Source organism: Drosophila grimshawi, unplaced genomic scaffold (assembly GCF_018153295.1).
Source record: "Drosophila grimshawi isolate 15287-2541.00 unplaced genomic scaffold, ASM1815329v1 contig_1367, whole genome shotgun sequence".
In the NCBI taxonomy this organism is placed as follows: Eukaryota; Metazoa; Arthropoda; class Insecta; order Diptera; family Drosophilidae; genus Drosophila; species Drosophila grimshawi.
In genome coordinates, this window is record NW_025062889.1 from 7,396,088 (window position 1) to 7,420,633 (window position 24,546).

Here is a 24,546-nt window from a genome sequence, read left to right on the forward strand (position 1 = left end):
CACGTCGCTTTTTTGCTCTATATAAAAAATGCTGAATATTTGGCCAGTGGGATAAGCGATGTGTCCGAATCTCTACTGGGTCATTAATTGCTTGGGTTCAAGAAGCTAGGACTGTCAGCAAAATTGATGCCTGATACTCCGGGCTGGTTCAGTGAGCAGTTAGAAGTAGTTTGACGCATTCACTTTTATCATTTCGATAGAGAGCGGCAAGGACTATTTGCAGGAGAAGTTCTGCCTTGGAGTTGATCATTTGATGACTAACTTGATTTTTTGTTTTAATAAATGGTTTTAATTTTACTAATGGTGAGAATGTTTGAGTCCAGATAGTCAGTTTTAACGGGACTTACTAGTTAGCTACAACATTTTGTTGTTAATAGCGGCAGTAGCATATCTGATTAAATAGTTTACACAAGATTCGAAGTAAATAACTCTCTGTTACTCAATTTATCGTTGTTTAATTAATTTGTTTAATCAGTTTGGGTCGCTTCAGCATTTAGTTTATGTGAAACCTGTACTTGTACTTGCTTTAAATACAAATACAGTCCCTCAGTTACAGTTCAACACCCAGCTTTGATGACAATGATATGTATTGAAGCCCCAGCCAGGTATTGACACTTGATGAATGCTTCGCTGGCGTTGACAATGCCGTTCATGTCTCTGACATGTTTACACTCTGGTGATTCTCAAGTTCATCATCATCATTTGGTATTTGAGTACTAACGACCTTTAAAATGTGCAGTTTTATTTCGGTTAAAGAAGAGAAAAAATGTAGAAAATGTAGAATGTAGAAAAATATAAACATCTTTACGCTTGACGCTCTTCGTGGTTAATCATAATATTTGGCACTGTTAAAGAAATATTCGAGGCTTGATCGTCTTCAGGGTCTTGCCAGACGGCAGTTGTCAACACGCGCATAATTTTCTGCGTAGAAAAGGTCACAAATGGCAGCGTTGTTGTCGTAGCTCATCTCGGCCACCTTGAATTCCGGATTGATGGCAATCTTAAGTATGTATGTGCCCCGTGGCAGTTCTGTGATGTCCACCCACTGGCAGTCCAGATTGTACAGATAAACATCCGAGCAATTGACAGAGATGCCTGATGATAAAGTTGTTAAAGTTTCCGTTTAAATGTAATCAGATTATTTTGAAATTAGTTATTACCTTGATCGCCAAAGTTGGCGCAGTTGTATTTCTTGTGAATGCCGGGCAGGCAGCTGCTGTCTTCCAGGCAGAAGGATGCCTTGTGGCCCTGGGCAACTTTGCGACCCTCTGCATCGAATATGTCAAAGGTGGCAAACACTTCCATGCTGTGAAAGTGCCTGCAAGAGGAGAATATATATTATATCTTAAGCACAAGTTGGGCTAACTAATCATTATGCTTACATATGACACATATGCCACTCCCACTGGCTCTTCTCTTTAAAGGGTCTGAAGTCCGTGTTGCCCGCATTTATGGCAGCTGCCGTGAACTTGAGTAGCCTTCGCCTCTGGTATCGCCAGCTGGGATCGTCGCGCTGGATTTGATAGGCCTCATTGGAGACGCAGTTCTCCTCCATGGCGCATTGCATAAGCAGCATGGGGCGATCCTCTAAGTGGGCCGTCTGCTCGATCTCATAGAAGTCCACAACCAAATCGGGCGATAGATAATCACAGATTACAGCAGCCACATGCTGTCGACTTCCATGGCAGCTCACAATCCCTCGAATATGATTGTGGTGCAGGCAATCCGCCAGCTCCGTTTCATTCCCATAGCACTCGGTGCCACTGAGCATGGGCCGTGAGATATTGGCACCTCCGAAGTAGTCCGTCTGAAAGGCCTCCCGAGCATAGCCCAAGTCCAGCTGGCGGCAGACAACATTCGCCTCCAACATCGACCAGCCATCCGCACAAATGCTGCCCCAGCGCTGGCCATCAATCCGAACCTCCACACGTCCCTCGTTTCTCGAGCGACCGCCTCGCAATCTCACATATAGCCGTGAATTGGGATGTATGGGAAATTTGGCCAGTGGTCGGTCATCTGCGAAAGTTGCGGGCTCTGCTCTTAGAGCCGCCGCTGGTGGGTTGCACATAACGCCAGCTGCTTCGCTCGGTTCACAGTCGTTGACGCCCCAGCCATCAAAGTGGCACTGGGTCAGTTCCTGTTCGTGTCCCTCGCAGAACAGATTGTCCATCCAGTAACGACGACGAGCGGGTCCAAAGTAGCCACTGTGCGTATAGCGACGTAGACCCAGGAACCCCAATTGGCGGCACACAATTTCACCCTCAGCTGCGTCCCATTCATCGTCGCAAACGGCCCCCCATTTGTTGTTGTGCAGCACCTCAATGTTACCTAGGAAAGGGTTAGAAATGAGGATATTTCATGAGAAATTCCTTATGGTATCGGCATTAATTACGAAAGGAATTAAACCAAGTACCTTCATTTTCGGCATCACCGCCAACAAGACGTATGGCGCCCTCTTCCTTATTCAGGGTCTTGATATACCGTTGAATGAGTTGTTGCTGCTCTTGTCGCGCATCCTGCAGCGATTGATGCACCACGGCTGCGGCCAATTGTGCGCCAATCAGTATCAGCCACAGAACACTTACTGCCAACATCTAATACTATATATTTATATGTAGGTAGTGGGAGCAAAAGTGAATTATGTTCGACAAATCGCGATTTGTGCTATTTGCATTTGCATTTGTTCGGCTCGGCGTGTGTTTGAGAACTGAGACTGAACCGAATACGCAGCAAAGGTTCAAACGAAAATTAAAAAGCAACTGAAATCATTTAACTATGAACTTCAGGTAAGCTCAGGCCCGCTCTGGCAGTGGCATCTACTTAGATGTATCTAGATATACACACATGTGCGAGTATCTGTTGCGGTTCAGAAGCTCGCTCAAAAAATGCTCAAAACGCTCAGCTGACGTCAACTGACGGACAAGGGCGTCGATTGAGAGCGTCTAATGCCATATAAATAAATCGCATACATTCTGTATTACAATTTGTGTCTGTCAGCAGATTGACAGTACATCAATGGCAATAATGTAATTTTCAGAAAGATATTGATGCACTTCTCACAAGCGGAGATTCGAATCTTGCGATAGCGAACTGTGTGAGGCAAATTCGAGCAGGAAAATGGTAAGCTTTTGCTGATAAGATCGACGACAACTAACTGCGTTATTTTATGCACTTATTTAACTACACAAAGTTCTCTCAGTGTAGGCCAGAGAGACTTTAATTAAGTGCTGCTCCATAAACAATGTTAAGGGAAACAAACTAAAGCTTGTTTATTATACTCATATCGTGCCTGCAATAATAATAATAATAATCTGACTCGGATAGCAACAATTATAAACTATTTCTCAGACACATGACGAACATTTAATGAGGCTTCCTGTATTGCCCCCAATGCATGTTTGTTTGCCCACTTCAGCGATTTTCATACGACATTGCAAAATCTGAAAACAAACCAAAACGAAAATATGGAAAACTATGCCATAATTCAGTCCCTGAGCACACACACACAGAGTATTGTGACACACTACATCTATATACGAGAAATATGTGTATTGTAGTTTTAGTTATTGTTGGTATTTTCAACGTTTATCTCTATCTGCATGCACAGCTGGCAAACTCATCAAGGGAAACCCATTATATTTGGCATGCAGCCATTTGAAACGCCGCAAAACGGCAAACGGCAAACGGCAAACGGCCAACATGCAACATTGAGAACTGAACTTGACACTGAAACAAAGACCAGTAACAACAAAAACACAACAGCAACAACAGCAACAAATGAAAAATGAAAACACGCGGTAATGACGTTTGGATTTGTCTCGGTTGTGAGTTGCATGTGGGTTGATTTGCTATGTGTGTGTTGGTTGGGTTTGAGCTCATTAGCAAAAGTGCTAGCATAATCGTAATTGGAAATCTAACCCGATTAGGTCAGCGGAAGAGAGCACACACCAAATCAGAATGAAAGAGAGAGAGAGAGACAGAGAGACGAGAGGAGGAAATATACAAATCCATTGAAGCGTGCCCCAAAACAGCCGTTGAATACATTTTCAAGATCAATCCGAACACAACCAAGTACAGAAAAGTAATAAACGTGCTATTGAAATAACAGAATGAGATATTTAAAACTGAGTTGTTTGATGAATTGATACATTATATTCTGGATATAAAATCTGCTTTATAACTTAATCGAAGCAAAGTAAAACTTTAAGATGTACTAGTATTCGAATCCTTACACGAAGTGGCTATAAATATTAGCGAGGCACAATTAATTGGATAAACGTTTTATGATATTGAATTATGATGGCTGGGGCTGGGGTCATTCTTTGCTAAGAAACTTTGCTCCGAAATTCCCACACAATTCAAACGGCCAATTTTATGAGTGCGTAAATTCCAATGGCAGTTGCCAAAGGCGTATGGACAAGGACAAACAATCCTTGTGCTTTACTCCTTGGCTTTGCAGCAGAGGCAGCAGCAGCAGCAGCAGCACCAGCACCAGCACCAGCAGCGTCATGCACAAAGGTAATAAAATTCGATATAAAATCGTGTAATAAAATCATTACTGGCCCTTGGTCTCTGTGCCAGGCACTAAAATCAAACTGGTCTGAGAACGCCAACGGCATCAGGCAGCAAAAAAACGGGCAGGCGGCAAAGGATATGACCCAGTCTCAATACCAATACCAATGCCAATACCACTCCCAATCCCTATTCCAATCTCAAGCTCAAGCCCAAGCTCAACACATAAAAATCGCAATGTGTGCCGCTGGCTAAGCGAAGCGACAAGTTAAAAGAGCATCGGCTACAGCCGCAGTATCCTCCAAAGATGGGGGGAGCTGTAAAAAAAAAAAAAATGGAAGAAATGAAACCAGCGCGAAAATAATTTGTGTGGGTTCTTTATTCATTCGCAGTGCTTGAGGGCCCTGGCGTAGGAAGTGTAATAATAGGAAGTAAAAGAGCAAAAACTGCTTAAAGGATATTGAAAAGCGATAAATTGCCTTATTACTTAAGTGAGCCAGATGATTAGGTTAGTCTTGCAACCGCCCCTGTTTCTCATTAAAGGAGTTCAACTCGACTCGGTGCACGCAAACTGAAAGTTAATAAGCTCCATAAACTACAGGAAAATTTAATATTATTATGAGTGCAATTAAATGTTGGAGGTATTACTGGCGTGTTCGACTGAGCGATACGCTCTAATTATGCTACTTGTATACGAATTATTGACAAGATAAGCACTTTTGACTAGATTCAAGGTTTAGCAGCAATTATTAAAGATGTGGTCAAATAAACAATAACAAACATAACATTATTTACTCATCCATCTATCAAGATAATTCCCTAAACAAACTTCTAATTTGTTATAAATTAACCGCTGCTGTCAACGGTCCAGTGAAATCTTTCAAAACAAAGCTTGCAGTAGTATATTATTTTCAGTTGCCACACACACAGCCAGCTAGACACAGACTGGTAGGCCATAAGTTCATTTTGTACAAAGCCCCCACAAAATGACATTAAAAGCTGTGATATCTCTTTATAATGATATCATGTATGGGCGCTCATTTGAACATTAATAAAAATTGTAGGCCGCTGACAGTATAAATGTCACCAAAGTGCTATTAAAACTAAATTATAGCCGACATAACCATGATTCATTAGGACAAACTCAGAAGACGCCGAATAAGTAATCATAAAAAATTCCAAAATGTGGCAATAACTCGCAAATTTGTAGCTAGCTTAAATATAAATGAAAGAATTGTTTATTAATTCGTAATATGAAGGCAAATCATAAAGAATGAACAGCAGAAGAAAAAATGTGGCAAGGCGTGTTCGGTTTTGAATACGTGCCAAAAAGTTCACAATTATCGAATGCCTCTGCTTGAATACCCTTTTTATGCGAATTTCAATGGAAAACGGCGGTGGGACTTTAACTGGAACTTGAACTGGGAGAGGCTTGGCTGGGGTTGAAACTGGGGCTGGGTTTGGGGCATCAAAGTGAAATAATGAAATTTAAATGCGCCTTATGCTTTGGCAAACTCAGTCAGTTGGACACACGAAAGTACGAAGCAATAAAAACAATAATGAAAACAAGCGAGAGACAATCGCTGAATTGAAACCAAAGGGGCAGGGCATTGAAATGGATCTGTTTTCGTTTGGAATTATAATGAGCTTTATTTTGATATTATGTTTTTCTCTATATTTGTGCAGCGCATTCCAAGAAAATTACTGTAAAAAGATAATTAAATTTGTTGCAGCATTTGAAACTTGTGCAGTTAAATAATTGCTTAATAAATACAACATTTTGATAGATATCTCATTAAGGTTGAACTTTTTTGACAGTGAGTATCAGTTCGTTACTCTACTATCTTATGTATTATTTAACAGTTTAAAATCTCAAAATTTGGAAGAATAATAAATTTTGTAATTGGTAAAAATGATTTATTGAAGCGTTTAAATACGCATGAACTTCCAGACAAGCTGTTGATCTGCGACAAACCAATGCCAATGCCCAGTCTTTGTAAATGTATGAATATTGGAGATATTGTATACAAAAACCAGGTGGCATGTCCTGTCTTGTGCACCATTGGCCACACATTTTCGATGTTGTAATGCAAAGACTGTGTTTTGTTTTTTTTTTTTTTTGTATGACAATAAATTCAAAATACAATAAGAGGTAAATATTGTAGGTATTATGTTTGAGAGCGGTCTCTAGCAAGTAGCTTGAACTTTACAAATAATAAAAATATCCATTACAAGCTGGATTTTGCTGTAAATACTTGTACTTGTTGTTAATACCCTCTAGAAGGCTTAGTTGTGATGTGTGCTGAAAGCCAGAGAGTTTCATCTTATTGCTTGAGCTATAAGATTGGGCATGATGATAACCTTTAAAATAACTATCCTTAACTATCCCAGTTTAAAATAAATAAATGAATATATGTGCTAATTTTTGGCACAACAAAAATGGTATCTTATTTTGCTGGTTTATAAATTTATTCATTAAATTATATGTTTATATTTACTGATGTGATTTCATTCAGCTCTTATAATAAATATACACATATGATAGGGTATTTAAGAATCCATACACACAAGATATCTTTATTTTCTGTTTTTTTGTGGCTTATTTTAATTTCGTTTTGCTCTTTTCTGTCTATCGAATGCCTGCGGCTGGGCCGTGCCAGGGATTTGCCACAAAACTTTTGCGCTTATTTTTTCGTCTGTCTCCAGACGCAACAACGACGGATAGACTCCGACGTCGCAGCCTGAACTTATGTGTGCAAATATTTATTTTAGGATTTTTATGAAGTTGACGAAAAATAAATCAAAAGCAGAAGCCGGAAAATCGCCGTGTTGCGTCTTGGTTAATAAAACTCAACTTCTACAGAGTCAGTTTGCTGGCTGGCTGGCTTGCTGGCTGACTTGTTTGCGTCAATAGCCGTTGGACTGTCATTTAAAATGCTTTAATAAATTATTTGAAAAATCTCAACGTGAAAATCAATTAATTTGTTGTTTGTTTTCCCCCCTTTTTTGTCCGCCCATATGTATCTAATTGAATATTCCATACAATAAGTAAGCTGCTACATGCAATAAAGTTTTAAAAAATAGCACACATTCACATACACAGGCTACACTCAATTCCATTGTTGTATCGGTTGAATTCACTGGCACAGACCAACTATATGTTATAGCCCATAATGGAAAATGTCCCTGATGCGAACTAAATGAATTATGTAACATGTCTAGCCATTTAGTGCCATAATTCAGAGCAATCTATACCAGCAGACACATCAAAGCCGGACAAAACGAGCCTAGTTTAGGGCGTAAGCGAACCCACTTCGGCTGAGGAGGAGGATCCTAAATTGCTCTGCAGCGAGACAAATTGCATTTGCATAGGATAATTGGAATTGCATATTGAAAAATATTTATGCCTTGAATCAAAAAAAAGGGGTGAAAAAACGATTGAAAACAATAATTTGTTGGCGGTTTTGTGGTCTTTTCTGTTGCAGCTTGTTGGTAGACAATGTGGGCTTATTGATATCAACTGGCACGTGTAGGGGCAAAACAAATTGAGTTTTTGCAAAAATTGAGAAACGTTATTGTTGAACAAATTGGTATGGATTTAGCAAGCAAGGTTTAGCTATTATTGGGCATATAGTTGGATCAAGTATTAAGCGTAATTGATTTCAAAATGACATATCTCTTATGTTTATTTTTTCTGAATATATTTTTTGTTCACCTGTCATTTGGCTTTTGTTTCGATAATTTAGCTAATATTGTTTTTAAAAATTACTAAGACAGATCGTTAATGTCTTGAAGATGCCCGTCGCCGTCCGTTTAGTTGAGGCCTTGGCCATTGTCACCCTCATGGCCATAATCACTTGCGTCTCTCTTGGCGTCGTCATTGCTCAGCGAGCTCTAAGCTTAACAATTAATTTCATAGAGGTAAGTACGAAGGTCCTGCGTGTCCTTATTTTTAAATTTAATATCTCTACATTCCTTAGCCAGCAGCAAACATCCTCGATATGTTGCTGATAATAACCGAAAAAATGTTGGTCGGTGCGTTGGCTTTCACTGTTACTCTAATCAATATTGTTAGCAATGGATTGCATATGATTGGAATTGCGTGAGACATTCATTTTACGTGCAATAAGCTGCCAAGCTACGTGTTAAATTAACTTAATGACCAAGTTTATTAAATTAATATCTGTGCTTGTGAAGAAAATTTGGGAAAATCCCTCAAAAATGTACAAAACTTGTTTTCCTATTAAACTTTAAATACATGGAATCCATCGCTGCAATTTAAAAGTCGGCTTTGGTCTTTTAGCAAACCATCGAAAGAGAAAACGAAACACGAATTTATTAAGGCACCGCCCTAATATTCAATCAAACAATTTTACGCCCCAATAAATATTTCTAACCTGCAGGCCGCAAAGCCACAAAATGCGCTCAATTGCAGCAAATTTGCGCCTTGCCTGTAAGTGGAAGGGAAGAAAAAATCACAAGCAAAAAAAAAGAGAGTAAACCAAAATAAAAATAAATATTTTTTAGCCACAAAATACAAACTTCGCCCGAGGATGTGCATAATTTTAGTGGCCGCACTCCTCTCTCTCTCTCTCTCTCTCCCTGCAATTGTTTTTATTATATTTTTCTCACTTGTATTTTTGCTCGGCACGGCAAAAGCCGCCTTTAATGTTTTAACACCTTTTGTGCTGTTTATTCTATTATTATTCAGTTATTTATCAGTGCCGCAGCATCGTTTCCAAACTGGACACCATTGGGACAAGCACGATTCATGCTGTGTAGGAGTTGTGCGTGGTTGTTGTCGGTGTAATTTTTGTTTTGATTTAGTGGCAATTTCGTGCAAAAAAATTGTTCAATGCCTCGGGGCAAAGTTAAAAACAAGCAGATTACGGACGGAAATTGAAACGGCTCGAGATGCCAGTTAACAAGCGAAAGAACAATAACAGCTCAGTCACCCGAGGGTCAGATATTATATATATATATACCCTGTATCCATTAAGAACTGGTAAAATTGGCAACTTGAAGTTGTGCCAATGTATGTAACCAGCAGTAAACATCATCTCTTATATTGCTGTAGCAGCTTCTTTAATTTTAAGGAATACACAATAAATAAAATTTAGTTAAACATATTGCGATACCAGTCAGAAATAAATGTCCTCTCACTGCGCTCATCACATGCACTGTAGCTGAGAATACCCGATTCGGCTGCATAGTCGAATTGGTAAACCGCATTTGGATCATCTATTTGCATCGTATCGCGAACCCGATGCAAGGCGTGTGACATAAACCTTATGCAATCGAGCATCACCTACAAACAAGTGAATAATAAATAAGCGAAATGTTAGATATTTACACTACTCACGCTATTGCTAAGTAATTGAGATGTGAGCTGCGTTGTGATGTTCGATACACAATTAGAGCCGTTTAAATGAGCTACAAAAAGTCGTCTTACTTTTGATAGTTGCTGGAGGAGGTTGGTCGATACGAAGCAAGGTTGTATTGACAAAGTTATCGTTGAAAGCTTCAGCAAGGAGATGCGGGCTTCTGCCTGTACATGCTTTGCATAGCTCCGTTATAGCCCCCTAATGCCAGAATTACGCACATCATTTTCAAGTATTAAAAATAAATAAAAATACGAAATAATTTCCAAATTCATGGGCATTGATTGCCTTTATTTCAAATATATTTTTAACTCTGGATATAAAATCTTAAGCACGAGAATCTACTTCTGGTACTTCGGGATCCTGGCTGCTCTCGGTCGCTGTGACCATCTCTGGCTGTTCCGTTGAGCTGCTGCTACCAGCTTCAGCTTGAGTGCTCGATTCCTCCCCCGACTGGTTGCAGGTGCACGAGTCGCGAGTGTTTGCCTCAATCCACTCGTTAAAGCTGCTGACGCGCGTGTAGACGCCAGGTGAGCCGGGTTGGGCGCAACCTTCGCCCCAGGATACAATGCCCGCCAGTTGATAGGATTGCGCTGCGCCAATGACATGCATCGGTCCACCGCTGTCGCCTTGGCAAGAATCCTTGCCGCCCTCGGCGTAGCCCGCACAGATCATATTGTCGGTGATCTTGTCATTGCCATAGTTGCTCTCGCGACACTCCTGCTGGGACAGCACGGGCACTTCCACCTCTTGAAGAGTATTGGATATGGGTCCACCCTCGCTGAGCGCACCCCAGCCTGTAACCACAGCCGTTTGGCCAGCATATGTTTCCATCGGCGTTGGCAGACAAACTGGATGCATTTCAATGCCAAGAGGCACTGGCTCATTGAAGCGTATGAGGGCAATGTCACTGTCAAAGTTGAGTGTGCTATAATTGGGATGCACCAGGACGCGAGTGACACGTCTGTCCACAATTTTCACATTGCTATCCTGATGATTGTGCTCGAGCAGTCGAACTGTGATCAGTCGATGATAGAAACCATTGACGCAATGGGCCGCCGTCAAGGCATACTGATCGTTGACCAACGAGGCGCCACAATAGAATCTACCAAACCACATGAGCATTGCCATCCACGGATACTCGTGCACCTCGGTCTCCTGGCCTCCAACGATGCGATGACGTGAATTGATGTTGCCACAAGTACAAGCAGAACACTTCCGCGTAGGGGGCACACTTGTGTACTCTGGACCCATTGCGGAGACGATCCAGTCGAGAAAGCTATTCTGTCGTAAGTTGCTCAAAGACTCCAGTATCTGGGCTGGCTCCGAGGAGCTGCGCAAACTGGATGAAGCAGCCAGGCTTAGGCCCAGCAGTAAGAGCAAGCAAATGTATCTCATTTCTGTATCGAAGAATAACTCTTTCGGCCAACCGACAATTGGCAACTGAATTGGCGCATCCTTGCCACTGGCAGCCAGAAGCCAAACTAGAATCGCGCAAGCTGAACCTGAACCTGAACCTGAATCGGCTTCAGAACTGGCTAGACCAGCCAGCAAACCGGACCACCAAAAGGTTATTGCCGTTGCCACAGATTGGAATGCTCCAAGAATACATTTTTCTTTACTTTTTTCTTTCTTTTTTTTTTTTAGTATTTATCAATAAATAAGGAAATGAGCAATTTAAAATATCTTCGACAAGTCGAAGTCTGTAATACACTTGCAGAGAGAATGCCGATTAAGTTCGATCAAGTTTTGATAAACTAGAGTTTAGTTAAGGCAACATATCTAAAGAAAGAAATCAGTTTTTTATGTTAATAAAAAAACTGAACTTTCAATCGATTGTTTTTCAAATTTTTGAATATAAGTTTTCTATCGATTTTTCACGAAACAGTTAAAGTTTTTGCAAGTAAAAACTGGAATTTCGTTCAATCGTTGCTATAGGATTTATAAAATTTATCCAATTAGGTAGATTTCTTTAATTTATAAAGTATCAGCAATGATTAACTACTCTGCAAGTGTCTACTGAGAATTCTTATTGCTACACGAACTGAACTATGCGCCCAATTACTTGATCTTCTTGGTCTCTTGATGGCACAGACAAGCCTGCTTGGTGAGGTTCTTGATCCAGGTGCCATATCGATTTACTCTGGCATACACACCCGGATAACCGGCCTTGGCACAGCCCTCACCCCATGAGACGACACCGGCGATCTGATACTCCCGAGTGCCGTTGGGCACAATGTGTAAGGGACCGCCGCTATCGCCCTGGCAGGAATCCTTGCCGCCCTCATCGTAGCCGCCGCAGAGCATATTGTCCGTGATCTTGTTGCCATAGCGACTTTTGCGGCACGCATCTTGCGATAGAATGGGCACCTGAACCTCCTAATAAAATAAGGCCAGCTTGTCAATATACTGCTCTAAGACACTGTATAGGTATTAGCTGTTTGCTTACCTGCAGTGTGTCTGAAGTGGGTCCGCCCACTTTGATTGCGCCCCAGCCGGTGACAACGCCCGTTTCGCCCTTGAAACTGCGTCCTGGCGTTGGCATACAAACCGGATGCAGTATCTCATTGAACTCCACCGGTTCGTCCAGCTTAATGACGGCAATATCGTTGTCATAGTTGCGTGCATTGTACTTGGGATGTGTGGTTATCTCGGCGACCTTACGATCAATCTTCTGTAGATGCGACATTTTGCGATCGTGCTCCAGCAGACGCACTGAAATGCGCTCCTTGCGGAACCCGTAGACGCAGTGCGAAGCCGTCAGCAGGAACTGATCGTTGAGCAGTGAGCCGGCACAGTAGAAGCGTTCGCCATACAGTAACATGGCCACCCAAGGATACTGATGCACCTCCGTCTCCTGGCCGCCGACAATGCGCTTCTGAGTGTTCGCCACGCCACAGACGCAATCGGTGCAGTTTCGAGGTGGACTTAGGGTTGGTGGCGCCGGCGTTGTGGCCTTACGAGTGGTTGTCGGTGGTGGCGCCGTTGTGGTGGTGCTAGTTTGCGTTGCAACATCTGGCATCTCAGTGGGTGCCGTTGCCGAGCTGCTGAGCGTGGCAATTGTGACAGGCTCTGGAGAAGCATCGGGTCGCTGCGGCAACAGAGATAAGACCCATTGTACAAACGTGTTCTGGGATTGCTTTAGCAGCAGTGAAGCTGGTGTGGTGCCCACCGAGGGACCAGTGGTTGTGTTAGTGGTGTACGCTGATCCGAACAGCACCAGCAGCAAGCAGAACGTCAGGCAGATCGGCTGGCAGCTCAAAGACATTTTTGTCTGGTGTAATGGTTGCTTTCTCTAGTTGGCTTGGGCGACACCACCAACTCGTGTGGCTCGTTGCAAACTGAAAAGCCAGCCACGAATTTGAAAGCCAGCGACAAACATTTCACCCAAATTCACATGACAAGCAACCGGGCAGAAAAAAGTGGTTCTGGCCTGTGGCACGTCCACTTTGCCAATCCACACACACACACACACATACATGTATATAAATATATAAATATATATTTGTGTATTTGCTTTTGTATTTGTGTCTATATCTGTATCTGTATTCTGCGCATGCGTAGGCTACGCCGACTTGACCATGATAATGATACTTCACCCAAAACCACATAAAAACTCATCGAATTCAACTCAACGGTTTTTTATGCTCTGAAATGTGGATCGACTTCGAATAATATGTAACTTATTAGTCGGAGAGCTACTTTCTTCTTTTTAATATAACGCAAAGTAATTCATTATTATTATTTTATAATTTTATTTACAACATATTTTCACAAACTATTTAACAAATTACAAAAAATAATTCTCTAACTTTGATGCTTGAAATATTTTGCTCTTCAGTTTAACTATCAGTTAATTCCTAAAACTATATTTGATATTGAAACCGGTTTTTGTATTAGAGCATTTAAGCTTCGATATGCTTAAAAATACAAATTCTTTTATTTTCTATAGTTTTGGTTCGTTTTTTTGTTTTGCCACTGAAGTAGCGAAAGTTTTTTTTCTCCTGATTTTATTGAAATACATTTTGTGTATGCCGCATATTCGCAGTTCGATCGCACGACGCGTCGTAATTTTACTTTCTTTTGATTTATTTTATTGGGCGAATGTTTTTTTTATTGTATTGTGTGTGTCTGCTTCTTGTTTGCATTAGCCGTATAAATATATATTTATACTTTTTTTTTGGGTTTTACTGTGCTGGCCGCTTTTTGTGCTGCTGTTTGTCATGGTACCACAACCAACTCCACTTAACTGTTAACATTTACATCATTTACGTGGTTGGCTTGGTCAATTCATTGCTTTGTGCGTTGTGTATACAGGGTGTTTAGGGTAGCTGCTGTAGTTTGTGGTGGGCTAAAATGGTTGACTCATTTCAAGTAGCGCATAAATTGTTAAGTAATCAGAACTATACTTAAACTGTCAAATAGGAGGAACAGCGCACTAATTGTATTTGCACTCGTAAAACTTTTAGTGCAGTTAAGAAGTTAAAACCCCTTTAAAGACACAACCGGAATAACGCCCCGTTGACGTAGACCTGTCGGGAGTTTTGTTTTTGTTCTGTGGCCAACACAATTGTTGGGGCAGATTAATAATGGGCCAACCAACGCAAAAATCGCGCGTGTCTGGCTAAGCTCTGACTCATATATATATACATATGTGGGTATGGCTCTCAAGTAGTCAGCCCTCGACTATAAAATTTAATGCGTGTGCTCGTGCATTTGAAGGGGAAAGGGAAGCGTTTGCGTCTGCGCCGTTTTGTCGGGCAGTTGAACAATTATTGATAGATGGCCGCAGTTGACAGATGAGCGCCGTATAAGTCAGATGCAGATGCAGATGCAGATGTAGATGCAAATATTGCTGGGCAAGTTGATGGTTTTGTGGCCACTGGAAAAAGTCATTAGTATGCGCACACAAAACACTTGGCATATTAATTGTGCGCGTAATGTGGCCAAGGGCCCAGATCTGGGTTGGACAGCGGCATGTGGGGCAGCTATCAATGCTGATGACGAACTAATGTCGAGCTCAGCATCAGTCTCCAGTCTCAACCACAGTGCGTTGTTAAAATAAACTGCCATTTGCATAATAGCCATGCTAGACAAAAAGCCAAACAACACACACACGTACATATTTAAAATGGGAGTGTCTATGAGTGTGTGTGTATTGGGTTATTTATGCGATGAGGTAGTAGAACTGCAGACCTGCACTTGGCTTCGCAATTATGCAAGGCTGTCTTGTTGTTGGCTTCGAAACGTGACCACCAACATCGGAACTTCTCTCTATCCCTCTCTCCCCCTTCTCTATCTACCTCTCTCTCTCTCTTTCTGGCTGATTGGTAGGCAGAGCATGGTCAAAGGGTTTGGCTGTTAAACACGTCGGCAAATATATTAATAGGTTTTGTAATATGCACATTAGATGCCACTACAGAACATCCATTAAATCTGCTTCGGGCCAGCAATTAGTGAGTTTCTACTCTGGCTAAATTGCGTGCCCAAGTAGTCAAATTGATAAGTCATAAAAAGGCTAAGCCATACAACTTAAAGAGTTTATTCTAACTAGTTTAGTCTAGTCTAACTAACTTAAAATTTTGAGATAGCATTTTCAGTATATAAATTTTAATTTCCGCATTCGATTAGACATTCAATTATAAATTCAACAGTTTGCATTGTTATATATATATTGAAGTTTTCAATAAACTTCGAAAAATGAGTTCTTAATCCACACATGGTCGAGCAAAAATAAAAAATAATAAAAATACTTCAGGCTGCAGACTGAAATTTAAATTACTCCCTTTGAATATTGTCCGAAAAACCTCAAAAAACAATTAAAAACGTGTTGCTGTGACCCTTCTATTTGGACACGGTTTGGAAAGAAAAAATTGGGAAGTTGGGAAGTTGGGAAGCTGCAAAGTTGGGAGCCGAACATGCTGTGCTACATGTAAATGAATTTTCCACAGACAGTTTGGCGCGTGTAAAAATTTCACTTTTGATTTATGCGCGCAATGTGGGAAGGCAGCAACCCTCGATGGACTAAGTACAAAGGGGGAAGAAGAACGGGATAGCTCCATTAAAGCCCAACAGCAATCGAGTGGCAACATAGATATTGCAACATATTTGCATATACAACCTTTATGGCCAACTATTACAGTGCATAGATAATGTTTTACTATGCGCATTGCGAGTTAGCATAAAATTTTATAAGCCAAGTTAATTAAACTGGTAGTTGGTAGCTGGCAGTTAACAGTTAACTGCCAGAACAGTCAGACAACTCCTTCCCAGAAGCTTTGCGGTGGTGCCTGGCAACTTTGTTCATTTGCAGTCGAAAATTTAATTAGTTATTCCATTTGCGCTTTCAGTTTTTTTTTTTTATCCACAAACACACATACATACATACGAATATATATATGTACATCTTTTTTATTTATATTTGCTCGCACTTTTCATTTTGGCATTCATACAAATTAAGCCAATGCGCTCTTTGGCAGTCCGGTGAAAGGTGTTGCGGTTGCCTAAAGGATTCGGATTCGGAGCGTGGTCAGTTGTAGAAAAAAAAAATGCATGTCGATCTCAACAAATAGAACACAAATGCAATGCAAAAAGTGATACATACCTGTGCCAACTAAAAGACATGAGTGCCTTGAAAAAGGATTTCCACACCTGCATCGAAAAAGGAATTGCAATGCATCAAAAGGGCACGCAAGGTGCTTCGAGCTCATGTAGCCATTTCAACAAGCTTCATAATGATGGTGCTGTATGGAGTTGGGGCTGTATAGTAAAACTACCATGAAGGTCAAAGAATTGAATGAAACTTAGCTTGGCGTGCAACGCCCAAGACTCTACCCGGTCATGCCTCAAAAACTTGCCGCCAAGTCCAGAAGGCAGGCGAAAAGTTTTGAATTGCAGCAGCAAAACTTGTAGGGCTCGTTGTAAGTTGAGTTTGAGAGGCAGCACGCGATTTTTGTCGATTATGAGTTGCTCTTGCAGCTGGAGGATACAATTCTGGGTTACATGCTCAACTGGCAATAATTTGCATGCAACTCAGAAGTGGAAGTAGCATGCAACGTGAGTGCCTCACGCGAGCCTTGTAACAGATTAATTACACAGCCATGTGAAATCGATGCGGACCAAAACACAAGAATTTGTTGTAAAAAAAAGGTGTTAGACGAAATTCGAATGCGATCGATAAATGCAGCTGATAATCAAGCTAACAACTCCCATAAAAATAATAATTCATATCATTCAGTTCTTCACAGTTTTTCACAGACTTTTGTCGAAAGAAACAGAAACTGCAGTTGAATTTCCGAAATGTTATAAAACACTTTGTCGCCTTCTCACACGCTTTAATATACAATTCATTTATTACTGCAAGATGAAAAGTTTATTTTTCATTGCCATCAATGACAATAATTTCATTTACGCTATGCCACTTCCGCCGACAATAAAATTAACAGCGGATTTAATTAATGGCGGTTTGCACTTTTCGCCTTTTATCTGGTTTGCCGTTCAGTAACACTGTATCCCTCTATGGTTTGATTTTGGTTTTACTTTGTTTTCGCTTTTGCACTGGCGACCTTTGCTGATTGCATTTTAATAGGAAATCGGTTTTTTTATTATTGAAATTTGCATGGATCATGGTTGAAAGGCAACAAATAAATTATTTAATAAAATTCCCAAGCCAACAAAATGAAAAAGAATGTGCGGGAACTTTTTTGTTTATATTATATTGCATTGTTTATTAATTTGTTTAAATACTTAACTTTTGAAGCATTTTCATGCATTTTGTAAAAGCTTTTCATTTTTAAATAACACCAAGCAGACAGCTGAAAGAATTGTAGGATATTTCCGACCGATTGATTTCTTTTCTTGTATATATATATATTAATAATCTGTGTTGGCCTGATCTATTTCCATTGGAATATCATTTCTTAATGCGTGTCAAATGTATAAACATAAAATAAGTTATAAAGCCCATTTGCATAATTTATTTTCTCACATTCACCTAGTTATACTAATGATGACTACTTTTTTTACAGATCATCTTGTGTTTTATGATTTAATTTTGTGCCAATTAAATATGCCATAAAAAAATGTTATGGCAAAGTTGATAAATAAAAACGGGTAAGCTTGTTGCTATATTAACGATATAATTTCTATTGATATAATGAGTCTTTATGAGTCATAAAATGTGTCTACAATCGGATAGCAAAGGTCACGACTTGACAAGCAAAACGCAAAGAAATTCCAACAACTTGTCGCCCAACATTGAAATCGTTTTTTATGCTCTGTTTTCGCCTTCTGCTACGCGTGACAATCGATAAATAGATGGGCAGTTACCAGAGCAAAATATGTTTGAAAAAAATTTCAATTTTATGTGGTCCAGAATTTTTCAGTTCCCGTTTACCCTCCCTCTCTCCTTTTCGCTCTTTCTCTCTCTCTCTCTCTCTATCTTAATCTATTTTCCACGCATCTCAAGTGCTGCGCTTTGGGGGCTCAAGTTGTCTTTTTTCCCTCGATTTCGACTTTTATTGTCGTCAACAAGCGCTTAAAGTGGCTAAACGTGTAATGCTCGCGGGTCTGGGGTCTTTGGTCTTCCAATCGGCTCTAAAGTCGCGTGGCTAATTGGAACAACGTTTTTTGATTGGACGATCTTTGAAGCGCCGTTAATTTTCTTTCTTTACAAGCAGAACTATTAGAAGAGCGTGCTGTTCTAGTTTTTAAGGCACTCAAATGTCGAATAAATAATGAGAAGTTAAATTATGTTTTAAGCAACTGGAAATGTAATTCTGGGAATCTCTAAAATCTGACGTATTAATAAAATCTAATGGCAACTATACAATTTAAAACTAAATATAATATTTTGCTTGAAATTTAACTGTAGGATTTCTGTAGTTTCGAATTGAATTGAAGACAATTAAACCCATCAATAATGCATATCAGTTATTTCATTACCACTGGCAAAGCTGCCCTCATTAGATGTTGGAGATGCAGTCACTTGTTTTGGGCCAGATTACATTGGTGATTACATCTGCTGCCAATGAAATGCAATTAAAATTTTCTAGTTGCTGCTACTTGGTTGCCAATCAGTTAAAACAATTATGTGGCATTTTGTTAATGCAAAATGCATTACAGCTTCGAGTGGATGGCATCGTAACGTTTTTGGGTAAATAGCATAAGACAAATGGACAACTGTCAGCAAACATGCAAACTAATGACATTTGGCGCAAATATGCAAAATGCAGTCAGGCGACTGTTGCTGTTGTTCCTGTCACTGTTGTTGTTGTTGGTGTTGTTGCTGGCTGTTGGTGTTGCTGGCTGTTGCATGTACATTTTCTTCATCAATGATTAATTGTTTTGACAATTTCGGTCTGGCAGACATCACTTTCAGATTCCTCGCCATGTCTGACAGTGCCCCCAAAACGAGTGCGTCTAAAATTCCGCGACTATATGCAACCAGCAACTGCGCAACATTCTCATTCGCTTTCGCATTCAGAGTTGCGTGCATTTGGGGTGGCAAATCTCGCCGCCCATATTTGGCCATGATAGTTTTGTGGCATCGCTGACGAATGTCCCAAAATTGATGTATGCTTTTTGGCAGCAGCAAAGCTGCCCGTTATGGAACCACGAATGTCTGCGGGCAGACAAACTACATGCAGACCCTGTCAGATATTTGAAGATTTATAATATGACCTCTCTCTGTGCACTGATTCAGTTCTGTGCTATTCTTTAAATAGTCGGAATACTGGCAATTTTCATTAAATTGTAAATAATCAATGCTAAAGACAAGAGTCTCAACACTGCCACAAGCTGAGAACCCAGCTTAACCTTTAAATGAAAATGAAACCCATTCCTCTATCTAAAACCTATATCGGTGCTGTCAGTCGCAGTAGCTTCAACTTTCATTGGCTCTTCACACTTTTCCTAGCCCCACCAGGTGTTAAACTTTCACCAAATAAATCTGCTTTACTGTGTAAGCAGGAGAGAGATTCCTGTTTCTTCTGCTTTCGTCCGTTCCACTTAAACCAATTTCCTTTTTTGCAACCAAACGAATTAAACTTAAAATAAATAAAATGAAACCTAACAGCAACAACAACAACAAAAACAATACTTTAAACAGCTTTCAGTGGAACAGTTTGGCGTTAGTTTAAATGCCGGCGAGTGCTCGTAAAACTTTCGTTTGACCCTTGTCATGAACCTCACCACCCCAAACCCACCCCAATCCAAACATGAACTCAACAGAGGGTGGCAAGTACACACAACAACAACAACAACAACAGCAGCAGCAAATCAACCCAAAGCTGTTGTTGCCGTAATCAAGAGAAAATTGGCACCCGTCGATGTCCAAGTGCTGTGTTTGTGTCAGCATCGTTTACCCTTAACTTGGGTCCAGTTAGGGATGCTGACCAGCTGACCAGCTGACCGACTGACTTAGTTGAGGGTTGTTTGTACTACACTCCCCAATAAATTGTCGTCTTAGTCGCAGAAGATGTTTGCCTATTTCTAAGCATTTACACAAATAGTCCTTGCTCATTACTGTTAGTTATAATGTCATGTAATCGTTATCGTTTTACGCCATAAATAATGCGCTTAGTCTCCCAGCTTTTTGACCGCCACGGACGAGCTTTGCATTTAATTAAAATTATATGCACTGCACTTCAATGCTAATTACCTGGTCTGCAACTTCGGCCGTGCAGGCGTCACTTGCCAAATATTTGCCCCGCCAGCTGGTGCAGTTTTACGTGCGCTATGGAACCACCCGAATGAACTTCACGGGCAGTAGGAGGTGATTCCGGTTAATATTCAGTTTTAGATAGTTATGTCTTATTTACGTGGGCACAGGTTGGTCAGTTGCAGCCAGCTGTTCAACGCGATACTTATGCACTGTACTTGAGCGAACCGGCGACAGCTGGACTGGAACCTGAAGCTGGAACACTTTACGTGACTGCATTGCACAAGGGCTCGTTAGCAATAAATTAGATGTGGCAAGGCTTGCCATATCTGCATAGAATTTTAATTACTCAAATTACAAGTGTTGCATACCGTTAAGTCCAAGAAAGAACTTTAAAGCTGAATCTAAATCCAAACAACCATTGTCAGCTCTTCAGACAGTTCTCCGTCAAGATATACTCAACTCCTTTGCGAACTTATGCGAACTCAATGCTCCCCTGAGTCGCCTGTCAGCTCACACTTTAACGACTCTTTAAAGCGCCGGCTAACACACATTTTGTCCTTCTAACACTTGCCATTATTTATATTCTCTGGCAGTGTTACATTTTTATGCTGACCGTTGAACATTTTTTCCGGGTCATACCAGTCACAGAGATTTACATGAACAAATTTTGTAAACGTTGCACAATTTTTTTCACCAGTCATGCATTCCAATTCCTATACACATTTATCTATCGTTCTCTCGCTCTGTCTCTCTCTCTCTCAATGTCTCTTGTGCCATTTGTATTTATTTGTGAAACACGCCAAAGTCAAGAAATGTGCGACTGAACAAAGTGAATTTAATGGTAAATATGATGCGGCAGGGTTTGTTGCTCTGTTTTAGGCGTCACTATGACGGCAACACAGGCGCCAACAAAACGCGATCTGCATTGCGTTGTCCGCTTTTTATATGATTTTTAATTTATTTGTGTACACATATACATAAATATATTTTTATTTTATTTTATTTATTTTTTTATCTGGCTTTGGCTGACCAAGTGGTGCCAACTAGACGCTGCGCCAAAATTGTTAACGGTTTGCCAACTAAATGTAAATTGGGTGCAATGCACGCCAGTGCGTATGCCTGATATTTGCCGGATATGCATTTGCATACAATAATAAAGTATTCAATGTAAAAGGGCGATTTTTTTTGGCTAAAAGTATCGTAGAGCGGTTATTGAAGAGTGCAACATTTGGCACGGAATACTCTTGCCTTAAACAATTGCTAGTGTACATTGTTTGCCAAGTGTAATTAAAAATTATCTATTTGAGATGCAGTATATTGCCACAAATAAGAAAATAATAGTTTTAATTGCCCATGAGAGTCACCTCGTCTCAATTACTTGACTTACATGATTTCTATATTATTAAAGTTTGTCGACTATTTGTCAACTGTAAATTTATTGAGAAAAATCGCGAAAAATGCAAAACGCGTTCCCATAAATCATTCAGCCTAAATCCCAGTTACAAATTTGTATGCATGCAAATCAATTGCTCAATTGTTCCTATTGAAGCGCAGTCAATACAATAAAATATGTACCCATACAGAATCCCTAGACCTGAAATGCTCCTCATCCAGGGTAAAGCAGTCACAGCTAACAAGTTGCTGGCCATAAATAAATATCATATAAGCCCAGCGAAGCTCGCTCGCCGTTAAAAAGAAAGGCTGAAAAAATAAACAAATAAAAATAAAGCCAAACAATAATCGCGCATAGAATATAAATTTCTGTGCGCAGTAACACAATAAACTTAATTTGCAAATTCAATTTAAATAATACCACACAGTGAGCAATGTGGAAAAAATATATACATGTATACATATATATATATATATATATGCTTATATATAAGTTGGAAGTATATCGCGAATCTGCAGTTGGACGGTTTTTATATAGAAAATCGCCACAACAAATTCAATTGTCTGGATTTAGTGGCAGCTGTCCTTTTGCTTCTGCGAAGGATTAAATTTGCTTAACTGGCAAAAACTGTTGGGATTGGATTTGTGGAGAATGAAGTAAATAAAACATAACATATACAAACTGTATTTACGGGTACATTCATTTTTTTTATTATCATATAATTGAGCTGTGGTCTGAACTGAATATTCCACAAGTTCATATTCGACACATTTAGTAAATTGCTCTTTTTTCTTATTAATTCATATACCAATAATTTAAGGCAATTATAAAACTAAGTTCTTAAACAAAATCTAAACATTTCACAAGTTATGCTGTAAATATTTTCATTTTTTCATACATGTTTACAAAGTAATCTTTTAATTTTGACGTTCATTAACTTTTTGCAGCTGCAAAAATGAAATTGAATTTAATGCTTGAATTATTTTAATTTCCTTTGGATACCAACCGTGTCCAACACAAACTAATAAACGAGAAGACACGTACGCACCTCAGATGACAAGCTGACATCGCTTCGGCTCCGGCTCCGGCCATTCACCCCATGTTGCAACATTGGCTACCTCGATGGTGACACAAGTCTTATGAGATAGCAAAAATTAAAGTAAGGGGAAATTTGAAGCACACTCTTAGTGACAAATCAAAACTTTCCACTTCCATAACTTTAACTAATCTGAAAATAATTGAATTTTTTTGAAGTTTAACAACTGGAGTTTATTGTCAGTTTAGTTTAATTATCATAACATATTTCTGTCTTGTCTTGTCTGTTCTGTTTTTTTTTTGTGTTGTGATTAATAAGAATACACGCTTTATATAAACTTGCAATTACATAAAGACACTTAACAAAATTGATGACAATTAGGCGGCATAAGGGAAATGCTAGAAAAACATCTGGACGATATGATCAGCGCGCTGTTGGCCTGGAAGTCAGATAAACGCATCACTGTACCGGAAGTAGATATTTTTAAGCTCCTCTATGAGGCGCGTAACATTTTAAAAGATGATCCAATGCTGCTGGAGGTGGATGCCCCGGTGAATGTCGTGGGTGACATACACGGTCAGTTTGGGGATATGCTGCGTTACTTTGATTCAACAGGATATCCGCCGAAAGCAAATTATCTTTTTCTGGGGGACTACGTGGATCGTGGCAAGTATTCGGTGGAGACGCTAACTCTATTGCTGGCTTATAAGGTCAAATTTCCGGAATGCATTTATTTACTGCGCGGGAATCATGAGTCGGCTAACATTAATCAGATGTATGGATTCTTTGACGAATGCAAGCGACGCTTTACTGTACGCCTCTGGAGATGCTTTGTGGACACATATAGTTGCATGCCGGTTGCAGCGATTATTGGTGGGCGAATATTTTGTTGTCACGGTGGTCTGAGTCCATTGTTGCATGAAATGGACGAAATACGTAACTTGCCGCGTCCATGCGATATTAAATCAAATGGCTTACTCTGTGATTTGCTCTGGTCCGATCCTGATCCGGCCGTAACTAGATGGGCCAAAAACTCACGAGGCGTCAGCTTCACTTTTGGCACCGAAATTGTCCAACAATTTATCACGCGCTTCAAATTTGATATGATCTGTCGCGCCCATCAGGTCGTTGAGGATGGCTACGAGTTCTTTGCCAAACGCCAACTAATTACAATCTTCTCGGCGGTCAACTACTGTGGCGAATATGACAATGCCGGCGCCATGATGTGCGTTGATAAACTTCTCACCATTTCGTTAGTTATAATTAAACCGACAACACGAGAGATCGATCTAAATTGCAATTTTAAAAATCCAGAGCTAGCGAATGCCAAATAATAAATAAATCTTATTTCGAAGGGTGCAAGCGCTGCAGAGCCAGGAAAATCACAATTAGTTGTGAGTTATATACTTCGAAAAGCTTTATTTATTATTTGTCTTCATCTGGTTACAAATCTGGATAACACATAAAAATGTTGACGGACAGTTTCACAGAGACTTCAATAAATATATGATTAAAAGTATGTTTTGCACTTAAATTACGTTTTTGCATTGAGGGTTCAATT

At 40.0% G+C, this 24,546-nt stretch overlaps 4 protein-coding genes across 4 annotated transcripts; 2 read left to right on the plus strand and 2 right to left on the minus strand.

Annotated features, from left to right (window-relative positions):
* Window positions 1-709: 709 nt before the first annotated feature.
* On the minus strand, window positions 710-2,761 carry LOC6559317 (lysyl oxidase homolog 2B). Its single transcript, XM_001985971.3, has 4 exons — window positions 2,414-2,761; window positions 1,383-2,328; window positions 1,161-1,318; window positions 710-1,095 (listed from the first exon to the last, which is right to left on the minus strand). Exons 1-4 carry the CDS (start codon window positions 2,592-2,594, stop codon window positions 878-880), a joined length of 1,503 nt encoding a protein of 500 aa, XP_001986007.1. The 5' UTR covers window positions 2,595-2,761; the 3' UTR covers window positions 710-877.
* Window positions 2,762-8,246: 5,485 nt separating this feature from the next.
* On the plus strand, window positions 8,247-8,796 carry LOC116805093. Its single transcript, XM_032735167.1, has 2 exons — window positions 8,247-8,433; window positions 8,493-8,796. Exons 1-2 carry the CDS (start codon window positions 8,308-8,310, stop codon window positions 8,616-8,618), a joined length of 252 nt encoding a protein of 83 aa, XP_032591058.1. The 5' UTR covers window positions 8,247-8,307; the 3' UTR covers window positions 8,619-8,796.
* Window positions 8,797-10,220: 1,424 nt separating this feature from the next.
* Window positions 10,221-13,161, minus strand: LOC6560246 (transmembrane protease serine 9). Its single transcript, XM_001985973.2, has 3 exons — window positions 12,343-13,161; window positions 11,959-12,272; window positions 10,221-11,358 (listed from the first exon to the last, which is right to left on the minus strand). Exons 1-3 carry the CDS (start codon window positions 13,159-13,161, stop codon window positions 10,221-10,223), a joined length of 2,271 nt encoding a protein of 756 aa, XP_001986009.2.
* A 10,137-nt stretch (window positions 13,162-23,298) lies between these two features.
* On the plus strand, window positions 23,299-24,496 carry LOC6559688 (serine/threonine-protein phosphatase PP1). Its single transcript, XM_001985974.3, has one exon. It carries the CDS (start codon window positions 23,381-23,383, stop codon window positions 24,317-24,319), a length of 939 nt encoding a protein of 312 aa, XP_001986010.1. The 5' UTR covers window positions 23,299-23,380; the 3' UTR covers window positions 24,320-24,496.
* Window positions 24,497-24,546: the final 50 nt, after the last annotated feature.